The sequence below is a fragment of the Schistocerca nitens genome, chromosome 10 (assembly GCF_023898315.1).
Source record: "Schistocerca nitens isolate TAMUIC-IGC-003100 chromosome 10, iqSchNite1.1, whole genome shotgun sequence".
NCBI lineage: Eukaryota > Metazoa > Arthropoda > Insecta > Orthoptera > Acrididae > Schistocerca > Schistocerca nitens.
Window position 1 is genome coordinate 55826674 of NC_064623.1, and position 23556 is coordinate 55850229.

Sequence of the window (23556 nt, forward strand, 5' to 3'; positions counted from 1 at the left end):
GTATTTGTGGTTAATAACAAGAGTTAATTTAGGATGAACTCAGCAATTCACAACCACAATACAAGAAGTGAAAATCATCTTCACAGTTAGTAAGCATCTCTGTCTAGGGTTCAGAATGGAGTCTTTAATATTCCGGGGCAAAAGTCTATAATAGGTTGCTGGTGGAAGTCAAGCACGAAACTGAAAACCCCAAATATTTAAAAACAAAGTAAATGTATGCTTCATTAGCCAGTCTTCCAATATATACCATCCATCCAAACAGTTCGAAGACTGATGTTATTCCCGGCATATGAGTGACGTAAGCACAGTTGCTACAGTGACAGCTTGAACTAAGAAGTGTGAAAAAGAAATGCGTATTCGACCACGCAGTGTTAAGTTGTGATGTGTGGCCGTAGCACATCTCTAAATCAAGTGTTCAAGACATTCTTCAGAATGTTTTGAAGAAAGTAAAAATCTGTGGAGTGGAATGTTTGTCGCACACACATCACCTCCTGAACAAAGACAATGACCGTGGATGCCTGTGCAGCTCAACTGAAATGCAAAATGTGTACAATACTTTCCTGGGAAAGTCACAAAAGCCACAAAATGACAAAGTGCAGAAATGCACATGAAGGATCAACATTTTGATGAAATAACCAACAGGAGAGTTGAACAATATTACAAAGGACTTTTCTGACATTTTAACATTGTTGTACGAATGATTTGTGTGTTGCATTCAAGTGGTGGGAGGCTATGTAGATCATATGACACATTAAAACCATTATTTTAATTTTTCTCCACTTTTTAATTAACCCTTTGACTGCTACAGATGTGCTCTCTACATTCTGTGATGAGCACGGCTTTTTTGTCATTGTTCTGCCTGCCTAATGCTGTTACCTGTGCTGAGATGACGACGTTCTGGCTGCTATGAAATACTTGTCATTGGATTTTAAGAAAACTATTTGGTGAAAAGATTTGTGTTTTGTGCATCGTACAGTTCGATACCTTCACTCAATAAGGAACAAACTTATTTTCAGTAGCATTGTGTATGACTAATTCTACCTTATACACTGCTGTGTATGAGATGTAGATAAGATGTAGAAATTTTATTTAAAATTGAGACCAGAACTACACATTTCATTCTCAAGTTACTAGTTTTTATATCCAGCAGATGTTCGAGCACAGTGCACCCAATTCCATTGCTGTGCATTGGGAATCATATGGTCATAACAACTGTCATATTTCATAAACGGTTCAACATAATAAAAAGAGATTTTTGCAAATTGTAGCACTCAAAAAGGCACGTATGTTGCATGATAAATATTCAAAACTTTTTTATTCGCTGAGATACAGAATATCTCATCCATTGCAGTGAGACTGTTGGCGGAATGGAATGTGTAAACATGTCAAAACCACTTCAGGAAAACCTGGTGGCGACATTTGAACAGAATGTAAATTCTACCCAATTAATATTTATATCAGATAGATTCTGATTTTACCAGTATATAGAGAGCTGACAGTTGTCTATGTGAATAGAAAAAGGTTATTTGAAGTATGAGATGAAAAACAACAGATGAGAGGAGGAGGAGGAAGAGCAGTAGCTCATTCCAAAGTAATTTTTTTTTCTCCTAATGTACTGATCTAGAGGTGTGAGTAGATTATCACTAGTCATATTAGTTGTTCGTGTACTTTACAGAAGCAGCCAGCAGTTACTGCTTCTGCCTGTTAATGTGTAAATTGAGTTATTTCACATCCCTGAAAGGTCCTCTTCAGGACATGACTTACAGAAAATAATGAGTGAATGAATGAAATGAATGTATGGAGCTGTTTATTGCGCGGTAACTTGCTCCTTCATGAACAGAAACTACCCTCTGAATTAAAGAAAGATCTTATATGCCAGATTTTGTTTCTTCTAAAATTCATAATAGTCTCATTAAGTAGAACATAAAATTGTGTAGCTTCTAAATTCCACTGGGGTAAGATTGGAAGGAGAGGGGCAACAAAGAAGAGCAAGCGTACAGGAGGTAGAGGCATATACCATATACTGAAACTGAATTAGACGCAATTGCACTATCACGAAATTTCATATACATCTTAAAAAAAAATCTGAAATGCTCTTATCATAACTTCATGAATACACAATGAGAAAGAGAACAACAGAAAGCACACAATTACCTTTTCCTATAGCTATCGAAAAACATCTTTTGGTTGCCAGTGAGGTTACTTGGGTTACGACATTTGGCTCGCAGACTGGCATAGTACCGACACAGCTTGCACAGAAAGCGCTCTGAGCTGACACGCGCAGGAATGCCGTCTCGGGTCAGTGCCGCATTGAGTTCTCTGGCTTCCGCATTGCCCAAACCGTACATGTGAGCACGTACAAGCCTCCGATTGCAGATACCACACACCATGTAGAAGTCTACCCATGAGAAATGTTGCGAACAAAGTGCGAAGTGGGCCTGGGGCTTGTCCGTGTCAACAGGGACCTGTAGACATAAATTATAACAAATCTCTATGGTACATATCTCCAATATCAGAAAATTTTACATCCAACTTATATCCAAACAGCACATGGGAATGCAGCCAACACAAAATACTCTTACCAGATGATATTTCAACAGGTAACCTCCATTATGGTTCTCAAAATGCTTAATGTAGTGTGACCTGACTGTGCTCTGCTATTTAAACCCAGCTATATTCCCATAAACTATTTGAACAATGTATATGATACGTAAAAAGTAGTTTTCACATTCTGCTTCTATTCATGAGAAAAGTGATAGGTACATGTAAAAGACTGAGGTGTCCAAGTTTCATACTTCTCGATAGGGATTAGTAGCTATACTGATTGGTTAGTATTCTAGGTTTGGCTGTCCACCACTCGCAGTACTATTTTCTAGATGAATGTTGGTACAACTCAAGCCACAGTATGTTTTTTTAAAAACACAAAGACAGCTCTGTCGTGACATATGAAAAACCATAAAAATAATAAATATCCTTCCTATAATTAACTATATGAAATCTGTACTGACACACATTAGCTACAAGCTGTAATACATACATTAAAAAACTTCTATATTTATTAATAAATGGAAATGTTGATTAAATACTGAATCACTTTTTTAAATAAAAATAATGTTTATAATTTTCATTATCAGTCACTTGAAAATGAGAGTATTTACATTAAATTACCATTGGGACAAAGATGAGAAATGTTATATAGAAAAGGAAATACTCTTTTTGTTTATTTCTTGTGTATGCTGTTCTGCAGCCTTAAGAAATTGTATGAATTGCATAGTATTGTAAATATTAATCCACCAGAGCTGCTTTTTTATATTTTATTTACTGCCATCAGTTTCGATCAATAACTCATTCTCAAGTGCTCCTTTTGTCCTGAATTATCTGTCACCAATAAGAATTTCGTCTCAGTGCTCAATACATTTTTTATTTCTAAGTTCTCTCTGCTCATTCAACATGTTATTCAGATTTCTTGTTAAATGTGTGTAGAGTTCTAGATGCTCACATACTGATCGTGCACTTTTACTTGGCCCCTGCCCAGAGGATGCCAGGAGCGGAAGCTTGTGATCAGCTCGTAGCACATTGGCTGCTGAGACAAGCCCTACCTCCCCCTCCCACAGCATGTAATGGGTTAATGTGTTATGGAAATGACACAAAAGTCACTAGAGGGACCAAGTACGGCTTCTTTGCTCATTTCATGTAAATAATATTAACTATCACAACATCGCAAAACACGGATCAACACTGTATCCACAATGGTTACTTATTGCTATGTTGCACAATACTGTTACATAGCTGAGGCTGGCAACAAGCTTAAACATTCTGGAATGGTATGAAGTTAGACTACTTACACAAATCACGTAGGAGCTGAGTAAAAGTGTGCAACCAGTAGCTTCCTCCTTCAGGGCTCTATGAAGGATGGAAAGATTGACATACAAACTTTTTTCCTGCAATACTTGGTCAACTGTACATGTCAACTGATGCTTTTCCTAATCACAAGGATGCCCTCACTAAAGTGAATTTAAGATAAGACTTTTGAGCAAAACACAGTAAGAGGATGTAGTGATGTGACCTGAGAGAAACTTTAATGTTTTCTTCGTGTTCTATAGGCTTAAAAATTACACCACAGGTCAACAGCAAATGAAAATAGAGAGAACATACTATGAAGTGTATCAACACTGCACAGAGCCTTCCTTAAGATACGAGAAACTTCAATTTGAAGTCTCTCATATAATATCATCATTAACGAAAAAACAACCCAGACAACAGTGTTTTGCACACATTTATACTTTTAACCATTCCATCAAAATGAGTTTCTGGAACCTCTCTACATTATTTGTGCTTACTTCACCCCCCCCCCCCCCCCCCGCCCTTTTTTATTTTTTTAAAGAATGATAGTGTGTTATGTTCCTCAAAAAACATTTTTTACTTGATAAGCTGTAATTGGTATGCTCTGGGTCTGACTAGAATCGTTTGGTCACTAAACTAAAGAAGGAAAGAAAATCAAGAATTTAACATACCATAGGTATATAGTCATGAGCACAAGCTAAGGGACAACAATGGAACAAGGGGATAGGAAATTGGTGGTGACCTTCTCATAAGAACCATCTTTGCATTTACCTTAAGTGATTCGGAAAAAAAGCACAGGAAACTTAAATCTAAACAGTCAAACAGATATTTCAACCCCGGCACTCCAGAAACTCTCCACTATTTCCTCAGATAACATCAGTTCTTGCATGATTATCTTTTAAGCAAAAAACCATTTAACAGGAACAAGAAATACTCTATAATATCCAAATTTCACTTTTTCTTACACATAAATACAAAACTGTTGTGCCAAATGATAAGGAAGAACACAAGCATCCAGCAGATGTCCGAGTGCGTCATATACGGGGAGAACCTGAACTACTCTCAACTGAATTTCAGAGGTTTGTCAGGAATATTTTCTGCGTATTTCGGTATGAGGAACCTCAAGTCTCCAGTAGCTCATTTTGGATTAGAAACGTAATTATGGTTTATTTGATTTGTTGCCCTAATTACTTACACTATCTGCTCAAAAGTACCTGCATACCTATTAGTGAACATTTATATGCGGTGGGTCCGAGCCTTTATGATGGCTTGGAATCTGCTGGGGGCATTCTCAATGAGCTGTCTGAATGTTTGTGGAGGAATTGCAGCCCATTCTTCTTGAAGAGCAGAAAGCAGAGAAGGTAGTGATGGGGCATGGAGCAAAGTTGATGGTCTAACTCATCTCAATGGTGTTCAATGCATTTGGGTGAGGGCTCAGCAGGCCAGTCATTTCACTAATATTACTGTCCACAAACCATTGTCTCACAGATGCTGCTTTGTGATAGGGTACACTTTCAAGCAGATAAAAGAACAACCAGCATCTCTAAACTGTTCCTTTACCACACGCAGTATAAAATGCTTTGAAATGTGTTCCTATATTTCTACATTTAGCATTCTCTAAAGCACTATAAAGGGACCACATCTTCACCACAAAAAGGATACCCATACCTTAACATCACCTCCACTTACTTCAGTGTCGGCACTGAACATGACGGCAGGTAACACGGCAGGTAACATTGTTCGGGCATTCACCGAACCCAAACCATTTCATCAGAATGGCACAGGATATAATGTGAGCCGTCACTCAAAATTACTAGTTTTCAGTCATCCGCTGTACATTGACATCACTCTTTACACCAACTCGAGCATCGACTAGCATAGAAAAGGTAAATGGCGTGGCTTATGAGGGGCTGCTCCACCACTGTACCCCAATCTCTGCAATTCCCTATGTACACTCACTGTGCTGCCTCAACTGCTGGTAGCACTTTGGAACTCTCAAGTGATTCTTTCCGCTGATTTCGTGCGATTTTTTGCAACCACCCTTGCAATGCTCAATGGTCCCTGTTTACCAGTACACCAAGTCAGCTTGGTCCTGGTTTAGCTGTGGTTGGATGAGCTCCAGAGCAAACTGTTCTGGTGTTACTGCTTCTCTACTGACACCATAATACTCTGTCTTTTTAAACTGGTGAGTCTGCTTCGTGTGACATCTAATTGTCAATTCCACTTTATATACGGGTGTTCAGATAGTTCTGATCAGATAATAGTTCTGATCAGATAATAGTTCTGATCAGATAATAGTTCTGATCAGATAATAGTTCTGATCAGATAATAGTTCTGATCAGATAATAGTTCTGATCAATTAATAGTTCTGATCAATTAATAGTTCTGATCAGATAATAGTTCTGATCAGATAATACACTCCTGCAAATTTAAATAAGAACACCGTGAATTCATTGTCCCAGGAAGGGGAAACTTTATTGACACATTCCTGGGGTCAGATACATCACATGATCACACTGACAGAACCACAGGCACATAGACACAGGCAACAGAGCATGCACAATGTCGGCACTAGTACAGTGTATATCCACCTTTCGCAGCAATGCAGGCTGCTATTCTCCCATGGAAACGATCGTAGAGATGCTGGATGTAGTCCTGTGGAACGGCTTGCCATGCCATTTCCACCTGGCGCCTCAGTTGGACCAGCGTTCGTACTGGACGTGCAGACCGCGTGGGACGACGCTTCATCCAGTCCCAAACATGCTCAATGGGGGACAGATCCGGAGATCTTGCTGGCCAGGGTAGTTGACTTACACCTTCTAGAGCACGTTGGGTGGCACGGGATACATGCGGACGTGCATTGTCCTGTTGGAACAGCAAGTTCCCTTGCCGGTCTACGAATGGTAGAACGATGGGTTCGATGACGGTTTGGATGTACCGTGCACTATTCAGAGTCCCCTCGATGATCACCAGTGGTGTACGGCCAGTGTAGGAGATCGCTCCCCACACCATGATGCCGGGTGTTGGCCCTGTGTGCCTCGGTCGTATGCAGTCCTGATTGTGGCGCTCACCTGCATGGCGCCAAACACGCATACGACCATCATTGGCACCAAGGCAGAAGCGACTCTCATCGCTGAAGACGACACGTCTCCATTCACGCCTGTCGCGACACCACTGGAGGCGGGCTGCACGATGTTGGGGCGTGAGCGGAAGACGGCCTAACGGTGTGCGGGACCGTAGCCCAGCTTCATGGAGACGGTTGCGAATGGTCCTCGCCGATACGCCAGGAGCAACAGTGTCCCTAATTTGCTGGGAAGTGGCGGTGCGGTCCCCTACGGCACTGCGTAGGATCCTACGGTCTTGGCGTGCATCCGTGCGTCGCTGCGGTCCAGTCCCAGGTCGACGGGCACGTGCACCTTCCGCCGACCACTGGCGACAACATCGATGTACTGTGGAGACCTCACGCCCCACGTGTTGAGCAATTCGGCGGTACGTCCACCCGGCCTCCCGCATGCCCACTATACGCCCTCGCTCAAAGTCCGTCAACTGCACATACGGTTCATGTCCACGCTGTTGCGGCATGCTACCAGTGTTAAAGACTGCGATGGAGCTCCGTATGCCACGGCAAACTGGCTGACACTGACGGCGGCGGTGCACAAATGCTGCGCAGCTAGCGCCATTCGACGGCCAACACTGCGGTTCCTGGTGTGTCCGCTGTGCCGTGCGTGTGATCATTGCTTGTACAGCCCTCTCGCAGTGTCCGGAGCAAGTATGGTGGGTCTGACACACCGGTGTCAATGTGTTCTTTTTTCCATTTCCAGGAGTGTAGTTCTGATCAGATAATAGTTCTGATCAGATAATAGTTCTGATCAGATAATAGTTCTGATCAGATAATAGTTCTGATCAGATAATAGTTCTGATCAGATAATAGTTCTGATCAGATAATAGTTCTGATCAGATAATAGTTCTGATCAGATAATAGTTCTGATCAGATAATAGTTCTGATCAGATAGTCCTGATCAGATAGTGTATATTTCTGTGAAAATACCTTCACAACAGTGGAAAAGCCAGTAGTACAAAATCACCAAGATGGAAAACACAAAACAAAGGCTAATGCAAGAACCGTAAAGTGACTGTTGTCTCTGAGTGAACAGCTGGGCAGTGTCATAGTATCATTCTTCCACTGCAGTCATTCAACTAATATGCGAGATGGATATTGGCGAACACTTTGTCAGTAAAAAAATCCGTACAGCTACATATCGCTGTTTCAGTGGAGTCCGAGTTTGCCCTGTGTAACAAAAATAGTGTTGCAAACTTCCAGCAATTACGGCGAGACATACTGTTCTCGGATGAGCTCCAGTTTTATCAATAGGTACTACGGTTTTTGTTCTGTGGTGAAGACTGTTTTAAGCAACAGGTTGCAGAATGGCTGAATCATGTTTAGCAATCCCATTCGACAGCAGTGAAAATGCAACACTTCACATTTAACATCACTGAGGGGTCACATTCTTACCTTATAATGATGTACATATTACAACGGGCTAGGTGGTTGAGGAAGGATCGAACAAGCAAAAGTCTGCCTCTGTGTGTGCCAGTACCTTGTTCATGATGCTCCTCTTCAGCTTCAGGAGCCACTTCCGACGGACATGGTGCGATGCAGTCTGGTCACAACCCTGGGCCGCGCACACTGCAGTCGCTCCTCCGAGCCCTCCGCCAGTGCGGTGGTAACGCTTACGGTTGTCCTTGTATGACGGACAGTTCGCCTTGCGGTCCACATGACGATAGCAGGCATCGCAGAGACAGGACTCGGCTGTGAGGTGCGTCTCGACTGTGATCGAAAAGACAATGGGTAACATTTTAAAAGAAAGAGAGAGAGAGAGAGAGAGAGAGAGAGGGAGAGAGAGAGAATTACTGGATTTATAAATGAGTGCACACTTTGGTTTTATACTTTTCAAGTGCAGGCACACATTTTACTATGTTATCAACTGCGTATATGTACTCCAAAACGAAACAATATTGGAACTTCTCCTTTATTACTTAATTCTGTAAATATACAGATATAATTTCACCTTGTAATCAATAAGAAAAGAACCTCTCTAATTTTCTTCATATTTTATTTTGAAGCTCAGCACCTGGACATCAAATTCCTAATTACACAATCCAGGAGGTGGAGGAGGAGATGGGGGGGGGGGAATGTATTTGCAAATTTTTTTTAATAAAAGTGAAATATTCTATGTTTAGTTACTAACCACATGAATATTTGAGTGTGCACAATAAAATCAAAACTTGGTGAAAAAAAATGAGAAACACCAGTTAGAAAATGAAACATATTTATTACTTTTAGAGACGGAACAGTATTATTGATGCCTGTAATTTTTTTCATTTAACAATGTGACATTTAACATGTCCTTATCAATCTTTGTTTTCATAACACTAGTAATAAAAAATGGTATTTTTAATAAAAAGTCATGATAAAATATTTGTTTAATAGCAACTCCATTTGAAAAAAAAAAAAAAAAAAAAAGAAGGGGGGTTTCTCACCACTGATTTTTTGTGTTTATGGGACTCATACAATTTGGATTAAGCTACTAGTAATTGCATTCATTAGGATACCATTTTGAACTTGACAACAATGGACGACTTGTAATCTTCAAATATGATTCCTCCCCCCCCCCCCCCCCCCCCACCCCGCCAAGTTTTTTTCGAGAACTGCATTGAGTAAGAACTTCCAGCAAATTGGTATAGAACTTTTGAGGTTTTTGCTGACAATGTTTACCCCGTAAGTTATAAATATATGCTTATAATCCACATATATTAAAAATTATAGTCTATGCCCATCCAACTGTTTATTTGAGTACCGTACATAAGAATTTGCAGTAAATCGATCACGAATTTTTCGAGATTTCTGTTAACAAACTTTCCTCAGATATATATCTAAAAACAAAGATGATGTGACTTACCAAATGAAAGTGCTGGCAGGTCGACAGACACACAAACAAACACAAACATACACACAAAATTCAAGCTTTCGCAACAAATTGTTGCCTCATCAGGAAAGAGGGAAGGAGAGGGAAAGACGAAAGGATGTGGGTTTTAAGGGAGAGGGTAAGGGGTCATTCCAATCCTGGGAGCGGAAAGACTTACCTTAGGGGGAAAAAAGGACGGGTATACACTCGCGCACACACACACATATCCATCCACACATATACAGACACAAGCAGACATATTTATAGACCACATATATAATTACAAAAAATATGTAGCAATGTCCTTCAAAACATTTCTAAGAGAACTGTGTAAAAATGTGAAGTAAATCGGCCAAGAACATTGAGAATTTTGGTAACAGCTTGTCTTTATACAGAAGGGCAGATCATCATTACCATTTGATGACAAATACAAAACAGAAACAAAACTCACCAAAATAATTGCTATTAGTAAGATTCGTATCACAGACATTATGATTACATAATTTTTACCCTATTTACTCAGCTACAAATACACGTTAAATTGCTGGAAATTATTTGCACTTAACAGTGTTCAGAAATAAGGTGGCAAGCTACTTTAAAGAATTTTATCTCACTGCTTTAGAAAATTGATATGTGAATGTCAGATTTCAAATCTTGTTAAGTATGAAGAAAATCAAAGAGGGCCAGTCCATAACGTCCCCCTGTAACATTAACTTCTCCTCACTGTCACATAACCCAATGAAAAATATATGAGATAGTGCAGGGCATATACCATATGTGCACGAAAACATTTAAAAGTCAACCAAAATATGCTAGTAATGGACTGCATTCGAAACAACATTCATGACAATATAACGTAACAAGTTGTTCAAGGCATATAAAGATCATATAAAACCTGCACAACAGTCAGTGAAAATTCGAGACACACAGTGTGCCGCAAGCACTAACCGAATACAACAGCTATGCAACACACTATAACAGCCATTACGATAAAGGTGAAAACCTTCACATTAAAAGAATGAAGACAAAAATGTTTAAGGAAGACTTCTAATTATGCTCTAAAAGTTCTGTGAAACAACGAGATTGTTAAACAAGCACCTTCAAAATTTTATGGCTGAGGCTTGCTCAGCATTCACTGCTTATAATTGAGAGTAGTGCTAGAAATACTTAACACTGCCTACATTACTGGATGCAAATATGGAGCAAGGAGTGAAAATTACAAAAACAGAGAAAATACATTAAACAACCCCAAAAAAATTGTGTGCACATATTTTTAGTGAAACAAATTTTATAGTCATAGGTTGATGAATGACACAGCTTTCCATTTTTGAGTGTTGTAAGGAAGAGACTATTTCATAATATGCACAATACTTTCAGTGCAAACTAAATTGTCTCTAGGCACTGCAATCAATATACTTAGGTATGAAGAGAGAGTGTACACATAACTCTTCTAACAATAATTCTATTCAAAATATACATAAATGACCTTGTGGATCACATCAGAAGTTCACTGAGGCTTTTTGCGGATGATGCTGTGGTATATCGAGAGGTTGTAACAATGGAAAATTGTACTGAAATGCAGGAGGATTGCAGCGAATTGACGCATGGTGCAGGGAATGGCAATTGAATCTCAATATAGACAAGTGTAATGTGAAACTTCCTGGCAGATTAAAACTGTGTGCCAGACCGAGACTCGAACTCGGGACCTTTGCCTTTCTCGGGCAAGTGCTCTACCAACTGAGCTACCCAAGCACGACTCACGCCCCGTCCTCACAGCTTTACTTCTGCCAGTACCTCGTCTCCTACCTTCCAAACTTAACAGAAGCTCTCCTGCGAAAGGCAAAGGTCCCGAGTTCGAGGCTCGGTCCAGCACACAGTTTTAATCTGCCAGGAAGTTTCATATCAGCGCACACTCCGCTGCAGAGTGAAAATCTCATTCTCTAAGTGTAATGTGCTGCGAATACATAGAAAGAAAGATCCCTTATCATTTAGCTACAATATAGAAGGTCAGCAACTGGAAGCAGTTAATTCCATAAATTATCTGGGAGTACGCATTAGGAGTGATTTAAAATGGAATGATCATATAAAGTTGATCGTCGGTAAAGCAGATGCCAGACAGATTCATTGGAAGAATCCTAAGGAAATGCAATCCAAAAACAAAGGAAGTAGGTTACAGTACACTTGTTCGCCCACTGCTTGAATATTGCTCAGCAGTGTGGGATCTGTACCAGATAGGGTTGATAGAAGAGATAGAGAAGATTCAACGGAGAGCAGTGCGCTTCGTTACAGGATCATTTAGTAATCGCGAAAGCGTTACGGAGATGATACATAAACTCCGGTGGAAGACTCTGCAGGAGAGACGCTCAGTAGCTCGGTATGGGCTTTTGTTGAAGCTTCGAGAACATACCTTCACCGAGGAGTCAAGCAGTATACTGCTCCCTCCTACGTATATCTCGCGAAGAGACCATGACGATAAAATCAGAGAGATTAGAGCCCACACAGAGGCATACCGACAACCCTTCTTTCCACGAACAATACGAGACTGGAATAGAAGGGAGAACCGATAGAGGTACTCAAGGTACCCTCCGCCACACACCGTCAGGTGGCTTGCGGAGTATGGATGTAGATAATGAACCACAAACCATTTTGAGCACTGGAGCACTGAAGGTATGGTATAATCACTGAGGATGGCTGCACTACAGGTATATTCTACTGATTCAAAAATATTTTTGAAACTGGTTGAAATATCACCACACTGTTTATCAAATTCTTTGTGACACTAACAGGAGCAGAAGCAGAGAAAGCCAGCAGGACCCAACACACAAATTACTGCAAGGTAACAAACTGTGTAAGGGGAACAAGAATCAGCTTTTAATTACAAATACAGTAGCAGCCTGATATACTGCAGATTCGGGTATAATGTGATGTAAAGGTTGTCTCACAAAATATAATATTATTTATGAACGATTTTTATACTTTCAGTATATTTTATAAGATTGGAAAAAACCTTATTACAGCCTGCATGAAGCCTTTCTGCAGAATAATTTAATGCTGCAACCTCCAAGTTCTCTAAATAACAACTAAAATAGCTAGACGTAATTAAACTCAACCTCTGGTTTGTCTTATCAACAAACCAGGACTGTTACTGAACATAAGCTTCGCATATACATCCATCTCACTGTTAACATCGTGACGCAGTCAACAAAGTGACTGTGCAATAATGCTTGACAATGATCAAAATGAGCACAACCAACATGTGGATCATAAATTATTTATTTGTTGTCTAGATTTGTGTGCTTGTTACAATGTCACAGAAATTCTGTGAGTGATACACTAAAAATTATTGATCACGTGAAGAATGATGTGTGCAGTGTACCTGAAGGAACAATCTGGGGATGGGAGAAAGGAGAAGAAGACGATTTTTAATAAAGAGAAGTGAGGCGTGCCACTTTCAGAGTCAATTATTAAGTACAAGCTAAAAAATTTTGCTTTGATTTACATGACAACAAAGATTTTATAACTTCCAATGAATGGTTTTCAAGATGCCACCACAGAATTTTCCAAGCCACCACTGAAGGGGAAGCAAGGGCTTGTAACAGTGAATCTGCCTCAGTAGCCTGAATTTCTACACAAAGTAATGGTAGATAAAAATTTAAAAGAGCATCAAGTGTATAATTGTGATGAAACTGTGCTTTCTTATCAATTGCTCCCAACCAGAACTCTTTATTAAAATAATAATAAAGTCAAGAAATGAGACAGATCTGAAAATAAATGGAGACATAATAATCCCCCTTTTTGCCACAAATAAATCGGGCAGCCAGAAGCTGAAACCTCTTCGTATAGGGAAAAGTAAAAGACAGATGTTTCAAGCATATAAACATATCATTACTATTCACTTATAGGCATTCAAAGAATGCTTAGATGATATGTGACATCTCTACCTATTGGTTTCAAGAAGAGTTTGTTCTGTCAGTGTGACAGCACCTATGATCATTTAAGCTGAGAGAAGCAGTTCTACTAATCCTTGATCACTGTCCAGTTCATCCACCTGCTGACGTGTTGCAATCAGGATGTGGAAAAATAAAAACTTTGTTTTTGCAAAAAAAAAAAAAAAAAAAAAAAAAAAAAAAAAAACCACCACCACACGACAGCATTAATTCAGCTGCTGGATCAGGGCATCATACAAGCATTTGAAGCTAATTATTACCATGGATGGCTCACTTCAATGGCAAATTCAGATAAGGAAATGGAAATGTTCTCGTAACGTGTAAATCTTAAGAGTTGTGTATTCAGTACATCTGGCAAGGCAAAGCACTGGTCATACCACTACTAGGATTTGCTGCAACACGTGTTCTGTTGAAGAAAATATAACAGATGGACACTTCACTGACTTAGATTTCAACTGCAGTGACATTCAGTCTGCATGTGATGTTCTACAGTGCAATATTGATCTTGCAGACTTGAGGTAGTTGTTGGCAAAGAAGAACCAATTTCAGAGATTACAGATGACAATGACATTATTGATTCTGTTCGAAATGAGAGGAATCAAGCAATCGAGGATGAAGATGATGTTCCTTATACATGTGAAAAGACTGGATGATACAAAGAAAGTGATTATGTAGATGGAGCGACAAAGTGAAGCAAACGAAATTGAGTTGTTGCAACTGACGAGCATAAATCAATACGCACTAGAGAAACTGTGTGAAATGACCTGCCACATGAATCTGAGATACTTCATTAAAGCAGTAGAAAAATGATGTACTATAGCTTGCAGGCAGTTTTGTAAATTACCACAGAGTATTTGAAAGTGTACTTTATACACCATACTGAAGCTCGTGTTATGGTTTGGGCGACATTTCAGAGTAGTTTGACAAATTGCTCTACACTATTTGGTACGTTTCTGAAATGTACTCCTAATGCTCTTTCAATTTAAATGCAGAATGTATAATTTTACATTTTGTGTTCTTCCTAACTTTCCACGCATAATTTGTCATTACATGTCACTTTCGATATACCATGGGTATGTTATAACATGAGAGTAAAGCATTCCTCCCCCCGACAACCACGTTATATCGACTGCTACTGTAACTTCATAAAAAAATGCATTCCAGCAACACAGTATCTTTTTAAACTACAACAATATAAATGTTTGCTTCTTTGGGACATAGTTCCAACATTTGGGGATACTTTATTTCAACATAGCTACCATCTCTGGCCATAGTAACAGAGTTCTTATAGGGGGGGGGGTGGGGTGGGGGGGTGGGGGGACATATCCATACATAAGATATTCCATCTGATTCTTCCCAAAGTCTCAAGGACTCATGTCTGTAAGTAGGCAGAATGGGGAATCACTTTTCAAATGTATTCACGAATTTTTGGTTACAATATGTCAGATGAGCAAGTGAATACTGTCATGGAAATGACATATAACCTCAAGCAACTGACGTCATATGAAACTTTAGCACCTCCTGGTGTATCAAATAACTTAGAGGAATGCAGCCAGATAACAAACTTGACAATTGCCAATATTTACACATGTGAACAACCAGTCATTTCCAAGGCACAAATGACATGAAAGATTGCTGTGCACGGTAAATTAAACCCTCAGTGGGTGGGGCTGTGCCAACCAGGAAACTAAAAGATGAAATATGCACAAAAACAACCGAAATTATAAGTTAGTGCCTCCTTGCAACTGAAAATGTCAGACACTGTGACACTGGAATATTAACGAACAACAAATGATCATATAGTGCTAACTCCATCCCTCTGTTGTTTGAACAGGGAGAAAGCAGGATTCCAAGCAGAAGTCAAACACAGATATCTGTACGTATTTTTATGCCATTTGCTAATTTTAATCTCATTAGTTTCCTTCATAACACTATACTACAAACTGGAAGCGCTCACCAGTAGCAACACAGAAAGAGTGTTGTTAAAGAAGTGGCTGAGATCAAACTAGCAAGTGACCTTAAGCTGTGTCTGCTAGGAGAGAGAGTACATGGTCACACACACAGGACCACGGCAAGGCCAGTCTCCAGCATAGCACAATATATGAGGGCCTGCTGAAAAATAATGTGTCTGAATTTTTTATGTGAAAACTCTTCATGCTTTTTACGTAATACAAATGTTATTAATATTGTACATCTTCATTTTTCAAGTTTACATATTTATTTCTCAACTTAGTCACCCAAGTGACTAACACATTTCTCCCAACGAGATACCAGTCTGCTGGTACCATCACTGTACAAAATATTTGACTTAGTTGACAGAGCTACAACCCCACCTCTGCTTGCACTGCTTCATCACTATCAAAAGTGACGTCCTCAAATGTGACCTTTTGGAAATAAGTGAAAATCGAATGTTGGGACTGCATGGAGGATGACAGACGACAGTGAATCAAAGATGTCTGATTGTTGTAGATGTCACAGCACTTGTGTGTGGTCTGGCATTGTCACCGTGAAGGAGAGGATGCTCTGTGGGAGGATGAACTCTTTGAACACAAAACTCCTTTACAGTACACACTTTCTCACGCACCAACATTTACATTATAAATCACCATGTTACACATTACAATTCATAGCCTCTAGAGGTAGAGACATAAAGAACAAAGATGTAATATATTAATAACATTTGTTTTATTTACAAAGCTTTAAGAGTTTTTTCAAAAAACTTTGGAGGCACTGCTTTTCAGCCAGGCCTTGTAGTTATGGTCAGACACTGAATGGGCACACAAAACACACGCTGTATCATGCTTCTGCCTGACATTATGCAAACTGTTTTCTAATGAACATTCACTCACCAAGTGCAGATATAAGTGTGTGTGTGTGTGTGTGTGTGTGTGTGTGTGTGTATGTGTGTGTGTATACTGTAACTGAAGACAGCACGAGGACTTATCTAGTGTCCTTGCTGGGACAGCCCAGGCGGACAGTCTACTAGTTACATTAGTTATTGTTCACTGGGGTCAGGACTATTCCAGTGTTCATAGTTATACAACTCCGAGTCAACTGTCAACTTTTAACCACATTGCCACACCTCATCTTAATACTAAAGTCGGTAATTTCTTCAAAAATTATTGTTAAGTTTAGTTAATGGATGTTCCCAACTTCTGCCCAAGCCTAGCTGGCCCTGCAACAGAGCTGTTTAGTTGCTGTGTTCTAGCAAGTTACCTCTATAACAGCAACTACTTTCTGTGGTAAGGTGTTCTCTTCCTGTCACATTTATTTTAGTCGCCAAGTGTATTTGGTGAACTCAGCACACACAGTTGGAGGTTTGTTTCTAAATTATACTTGGAATTCTGTCCTGTCCCTCATCAAAAAACAGAAGAATAGAGTTAGTGCTACTCGCTTATCTGTTTCAGATTAATATTTCACTATCAACAATGTATGACTATAATGTTAATTGGGCAGTGTTGCTACTTGTTTATGACATGTAACGTATTTCTGCATATGCCCTTCTTTGGGTTTTTTGTTTAGGTGCAGCCCTTCCCACCAAGGGTTTAAATTGGCATACAACTCACCTGTCAATATATCTGTAGTTATTGAGGGTGTTAATTGGCTGCATTTATAAAAGTTATGTGAACAACTAAGGTCATGTTTTGAGCATTTACCTGTGCAGTTTTTGCATGATGCTATGGTGATAAACTGCAGTGATAGTTGTTCAATGTGAAAAGAGAATTATCAACAACAATCTACATAAAATTTTCATTACTGTCATCTCATCCTCAGCACTGCCGATGTGGAACTTTCATTCTTTCTGGTAAAATGAATTCACCCTTTTACACTGGCATATAATTCAAGACAAATATCAGTAAACACTAGTATTATGGCAGTATTTCTCTTGTTAGGAGAAATAGGTTTATTACTGCTCCTGAGGGGTGTTGTAGTGAGAACGCATTTCTCTCCTGTGTAACTCCTTTTATATTTGGTCTCAGCAATGCTCAACACTTGCCATATATGGCAACAATAAAACTGTTAAAAGAATATTTGACATCATTTAAGACAGCACTGAATTCCACATAGGTTGGATTTCATATTTTCTTTTACAACATTCTAGAAACCTCACAATAATAAAATAAAACTGATCTTCTTATGCAATGATAATTTATTCCTTTGAGACCATCTTTAACAACTAAGCAGTACAGAACATTCTGTTGCAGATACACATGTAAGTAAACGAATATAGCAAACATAACCACAAAGCTCTGAACAGATAATGGCAACACTAAATGCCACAGCATTAACAACAAACAGGCACACTGCAGCCGGAACAACTAAAAAGCAGTAGGTATTCTTCTTGTGAAGAGATGCTGACTGACAACAAACATTCTGACGTACACAGGCTAATCTGAACTTAAAAGTACTGTTTTACATGTACAAAATGAAAGAAAATACTGTCAATTCCGAAGTTCTGCATAATATAATATTTTTGTTCCACTTACTTTTTTATTTCCATGTTCGTGCAACAAGCTACAATATATAGACGTCCATAACAGAAACTAACAATATTACGAAAGATTGGTGCCAATGAGAAAATAAAGCTGTTTGCATAAGGAAGGGACAGAATGCCATTAACAAGGTGACCTTACACACTGCCTTTTCAATTTTTTTTCATAATACAGTATTTGAAGCTCAGTGCCCAAAACATTTCCTAATGGCAAGCCACTATGACGAAAATCATTTTTGGAGATTAGAATATTTCTGAGCATTATTAAGAACAAAATATTTCGAGATTATTAGCTATGTTGTTGGCAGCTATATCCCTAGAGTTAAAGGCTTACAATGGTTCGAATCTTACTAGCATCAATTTTTAAGATGGTTCAAATGGCTCTGAGCACTATGGGACTCAACTGCTGAAGTCATTAGTCCCCTAGAACTTAGAACTAGTTAAACCTAACTAACCTAAGGACATCACAAACATCCATGCCCGAGGCAGGATTCGAACCTGCGACCGTAGCTGTCTTGCGGTTCCAGACTGCAGCGCCTTTAACCGCACGGCCACTACGGCCGGCGCTCAATTTTTAAGATTTTTATTTAATTTCCTTATTTATTAACTATGGAAATATTAATTAACAAATATCAAATCTGAATTTTTAATAGAAATGCTATTGTTTTTAATTATTGATTACATGAAAATGTAAGTAGTCACAACACATCAAAATTTGGACAAAAATGAGAAACATTAAATAGGAAATAAAATACTTTTTATTTATGAAGATTCAGCAGTTATTATTGGCATATACAATTCTTTTTTATTTAACAATAAGGTACTCTGTAGGCCTGTATCAGATTTTTGTTATTTTGATTTAACCAGAAATTCAAAATAAAGAGGCAGAGTTTTTATTAAGAAATTATAATTAAATATTTATTCATTGACAATTCCATTTGATAATAAATATAGAATACAAATAAAAGTAAAAAAAGTTGCTAATAACAAGTACTGAACCGGAGACTTCACGATTACAAGACTTTTCCTCAGTGCACGCAGCTACTGACGACATTGTTAACAAACTAGAAATGTTTTGTACTTAACAGTGCCCAGAAATATTTTACTCTTCAAAGGCATTTTTTTTTTTTTTAAAGAATTATGTCATACTGCTTTAGGAACATTGGTGTTCAAACACTGGCTTTCAAATCCTATAAGCATGAAAGAATCGAAGGAGGCAAGCCTATAAAGGTCTCCTTATAAGAACCTGTACATCACCACTGGAAATGCATGAGCAGCAGATTATTATTATTTTTGTTTTTCAAGAATATTAACATGCACACAGTAGAGTTGGAAAAGTATTTCACCTAAGTACACATAAATACAAGAGCCAAAACCTATATACACATGTAAAAGGAATTACATCTGACAGTACAGGATAACCACACAACTTACCCCACTGAGCACCTGAGATCCATAATGTGTCCACAGACAGCAGCACAATTTAGGAAGATGTGCTGAATGTAGATTCAATAAAATACAAGTAGTGCAACTTAATCATTACTAGTTTTATAGTCTCCAAGGTTAACAAAACAATAATAAGTATTAAAAAAGAAAAAAAATTATCGACAGCTCTCAAGAAATTTCAGGAAAGCTGAATAATCTTATGTTACAAAAGGACAACAGCCATGCAACTCTGAATTCTGTTTATAATAAACAAAAGGGAAGACAACACCAAAGTAGATTTCACTTCAATACAACAAATTCTGCCATGTGACAGAGCAAGCAGGCAGGGAAAGAAAATATGTACTGGGGTTACAGCTTGCAATGCATTTTCCATTTCCAGTTTGAAAACAGGAATTACAACTTCAATATAAGCAAACTATTTTATTAAATATTCTATTGTATTAAATATCCCTGGTGTTCTTGCCTTCTAAAATTAGAGTAAAAAACTGAGCTTAACATGGTTACTTATATGGTCTCCATTAGGAGCCATTGACTGTCATATTATTTATTCATTCCAAGAGGACTCCTGACACTGTGTTTGATGGGAGAAGCTGAACTGATTGAAATTAAAGGACACTGACTGATGCTGATTGCTTTGTTGTCACTGACAGTGTTAGTGCACAACACTTGTTAGGGCATCTACGTCTGTGGAATGGGAAATGACATGTGGAATTAATGACTGCTGAAAAGTTGCGAGTTATAGTGTGTGAAACTATCTATCCAATCAAAAGTTTTAACAGGACAAAAACAAGACTCTCTAGAAATTACACAATGCATTTTTGTTTTAATTTTCATAGCCAAACAAAGGGGCATCCAGTTGAGCAGCATGAGGTCTAGTTTTACAAATGAGGTTTAACTGCTTGAAAGTAAACAAAGCACTTAAGAAAACCAATTAGTGATTTCAGGGAAAAATTGAAATATTTCAAGAACAGCTGCTGGGAGTTATGTAAATGGTGTGTCCACAAACATCAACTCACAGCATCGATTGAAACTTCTCTGTGTTCTCTTGCTCTATATACTCTTCAATAATAATAGAATACCGACTGATATTTAAATACATAATATTTCATGCATTCTGAACAAAACCTGAAAAATTAAGTGTCGAAAAATGGCAAATGTTTTGTCTAAAAGTAGGAAATAAAATAGATTCGAGAAACATTTGATATGTCTTTGAATGATGCCTGAAACCATGTACGGCGGACAAGTTGCCGTATGTGTATTTAAACTCAATGTTTAACTAGAATTTTAAAGAGTTCTACAGGGGCTTTGTTTGGCAGAATTTCACTCTGTCATCTCCTTAATATCACTAATGTAAGAGCATCACAGCTGTTGTATATGAATTCAAGCTTCATAAAAGGCATGATAAATGTTTCTTTAATTTATTTTATTTCCTACTTTCAGAACAACCATTTCACAATCAATTTTTACTTTTTATTATTGTTATTATTTTAATGACATATCACATATGTTAAACACTGTGCCATCTGCTAGCTGTAGTTGGTAGCATCCGAAAAGGACTCAGAATCAGTCAATGGATTTTAATTTCATACCTGCCAACTTTTGAAAAGGGCTGTCAATCACAATCACACACAACAACAAAATCAAACTATTTTCGACATACTCCAACTTGACAAAAATCGTATCACTTCTGGGCTACAAAATATAATAATTCATGCTTTGAACAGGATGTTTCTATGAAATTTCATCTACTTACATCATAAACCAAAGATTTGTGGACGAACATAACAATCATGGAGAAATCCATTTTAAACAGCAGCAGGCTTGGTGAATATTGGTTTGGAGCATAATAACAAGACTTCTTTGGTATATTAAGCAGATATGTGATAATTGAAAAAGACTTTATGCAATAAAATTTGTTTAACACAACACAGGCAAGAAATAACACAACACACCGCAAATCACATGCTAGTTTGACTTTAAAATCATAGTAGTGGCCTTTTTAGTTTCCTGCAAAAAGTCTTGAGAAAACATTTTGTCGTAACAGGGACCACAAATCCTGGTCTTCAAAACAGAAATAGACACTAGAAATTCACTGTACATGGATGATCTGAACTTTGTTCTACGAGGCTGAAAACATGTTCACATTCTGCATTGCTATGGGGTATGGTGAGATTCTAAGTACATTACTATAGAAATTTGGTAATTCTTAAGTAGTCCATTAGCTCCATGAATTCTTGATATCTGTGCCCAATTGGAATCACTTGCAGCAACTTGATTTACAGCCAAAGTGTCATCTACCTGAAGAGCTGTGAACAGGCTCTGAAGCTCATTCATTACTTAATCTGTAGTTTCATCCTCTTCCTTGTATAACATGCCAGAAAACTTTTCTGAGAAAAAACAAATGAAAAGAAATCTGTGCAGCTTCAATTTTATCTAACCTAGAAACTTGAGCATGCTTTAACACATCATTCTTCAGTGAAACTTTGTTGATGATGTAGTCACAGGCAGTACAAAAGTAGATTCTCACTAATGAAAAGAGAAGGCATTCATTTGTATCTTGGAGATCATTCACTACGTTTGAAGTCTGAATGACAACAACTAACTTATCATCAATTCTTTGGTTTTGAATCAAGTTGCACTCAACTTCAAGCAATGAGGAGCTCTTGACAATTTTGGGCTTAACGAACTTGGTGAACAATTGCTTTGGCAAATCCATTAGAAGTGTGAACTTTGGGGGGAAGATGTCTGAAGGGCAACACTCAATTTGTCAAATGCAAGAATAGTCACATGAAGGGGAGTGCAAAATGTCTTGTTCAAGTTTAAAGACAGGAACATGAACAATTTTTCCTCTCATGTTGTAGCAGAAATCTAACTTTTTAGAATGGGTTTGCCACATTTATTCTTTTAGGGGCATGTGTAGTAGCAGAACCAAGAATTATCTTCTTCTGATACTCTTTGGATCCACTTTATTAAACTCTAGGTATTCTGAAAGATGTCCACAGCTCGTGGTCTTGCGGTAGTGTTCTTGTTTCCCACGCAGGGGGTCCCGGCGATGGCACGTGTGCGGGCGTACATTGTCTTGATGGAAGATGACTTTCTTCCTTGCTAAGCCTGGCCTTTTTTTGCATATCTTTTGTTTCAATTTGTCCAGAAGGTTAGCATAGTACTCTCCAGCAATTGCTTGCCCAGTGGGGAGATAATCTACAAACAGAATCCCCTTCGCATCCCACTAAACACTAATGCCATGGCCTTTCCTGTCAAAGGAATTGTCTTTGCTTTCTTTGGTGGCGGAGAATCAGCATGTTTCCACTGCTTTGCCTGTTGTTTTGTCTCTGGGATATAAGAGTGCACCCAAGATCTTTTTGCTCCGGTTTGTGACCATAAACCCTTTCAGACGACATCTGGCAAATGTGAGACATTCCATGCACTTTCAATTGGCAATCCTCCATGACCATTCTGTGCACTTTTGAAATGATTTCTCGAGCAGTGACACATCTTGGCTGACCACTGAGTAGATCATTATCTAAGCTCTTCCAACCAAATTTAAATTCATTTGTCCACCTGGCAACAGTTGAATATGAAGGAGCACAGTCCCCCCAGTGTACTCTGGAAATCAGCATGAATGTCCTTTGTTTTCATACCTTTCTTTATGAAGTACTTAATCACTGAGCGAATCTCAATTTTTTCCATCTTTGCAAATCACTAAGTGGGAACAACAACAGAGCCATGTCACCGCCACAGCTCTCTTCCAAGACCACTGACGTGGCACATGTTTACAGACAACAGTCCAATGAATATCACAGGAACAATTTGTTGTGCTATTGCTGACCTCTCGTGGTGATTCTGATAACTTTTCAAACCA

General features: G+C 38.5%; 1 protein-coding gene across 1 annotated transcript in view; it reads right to left on the minus strand.

The window, feature by feature from the left end:
- The window catches only part of LOC126209861 (mucin-17), a 154312-nt gene that overhangs the window by 57252 nt on the left and 73504 nt on the right, over positions 1-23556 (minus strand). The window contains exons 11-12 of the mRNA XM_049938987.1: positions 8442-8671; positions 2155-2465 (exon numbers count right to left, since the gene is read on the minus strand). Of these exons, the coding sequence (XP_049794944.1) occupies positions 2155-2465; positions 8442-8671 (541 nt within the window). The remainder of the gene's footprint in view (positions 1-2154; positions 2466-8441; positions 8672-23556) is intronic.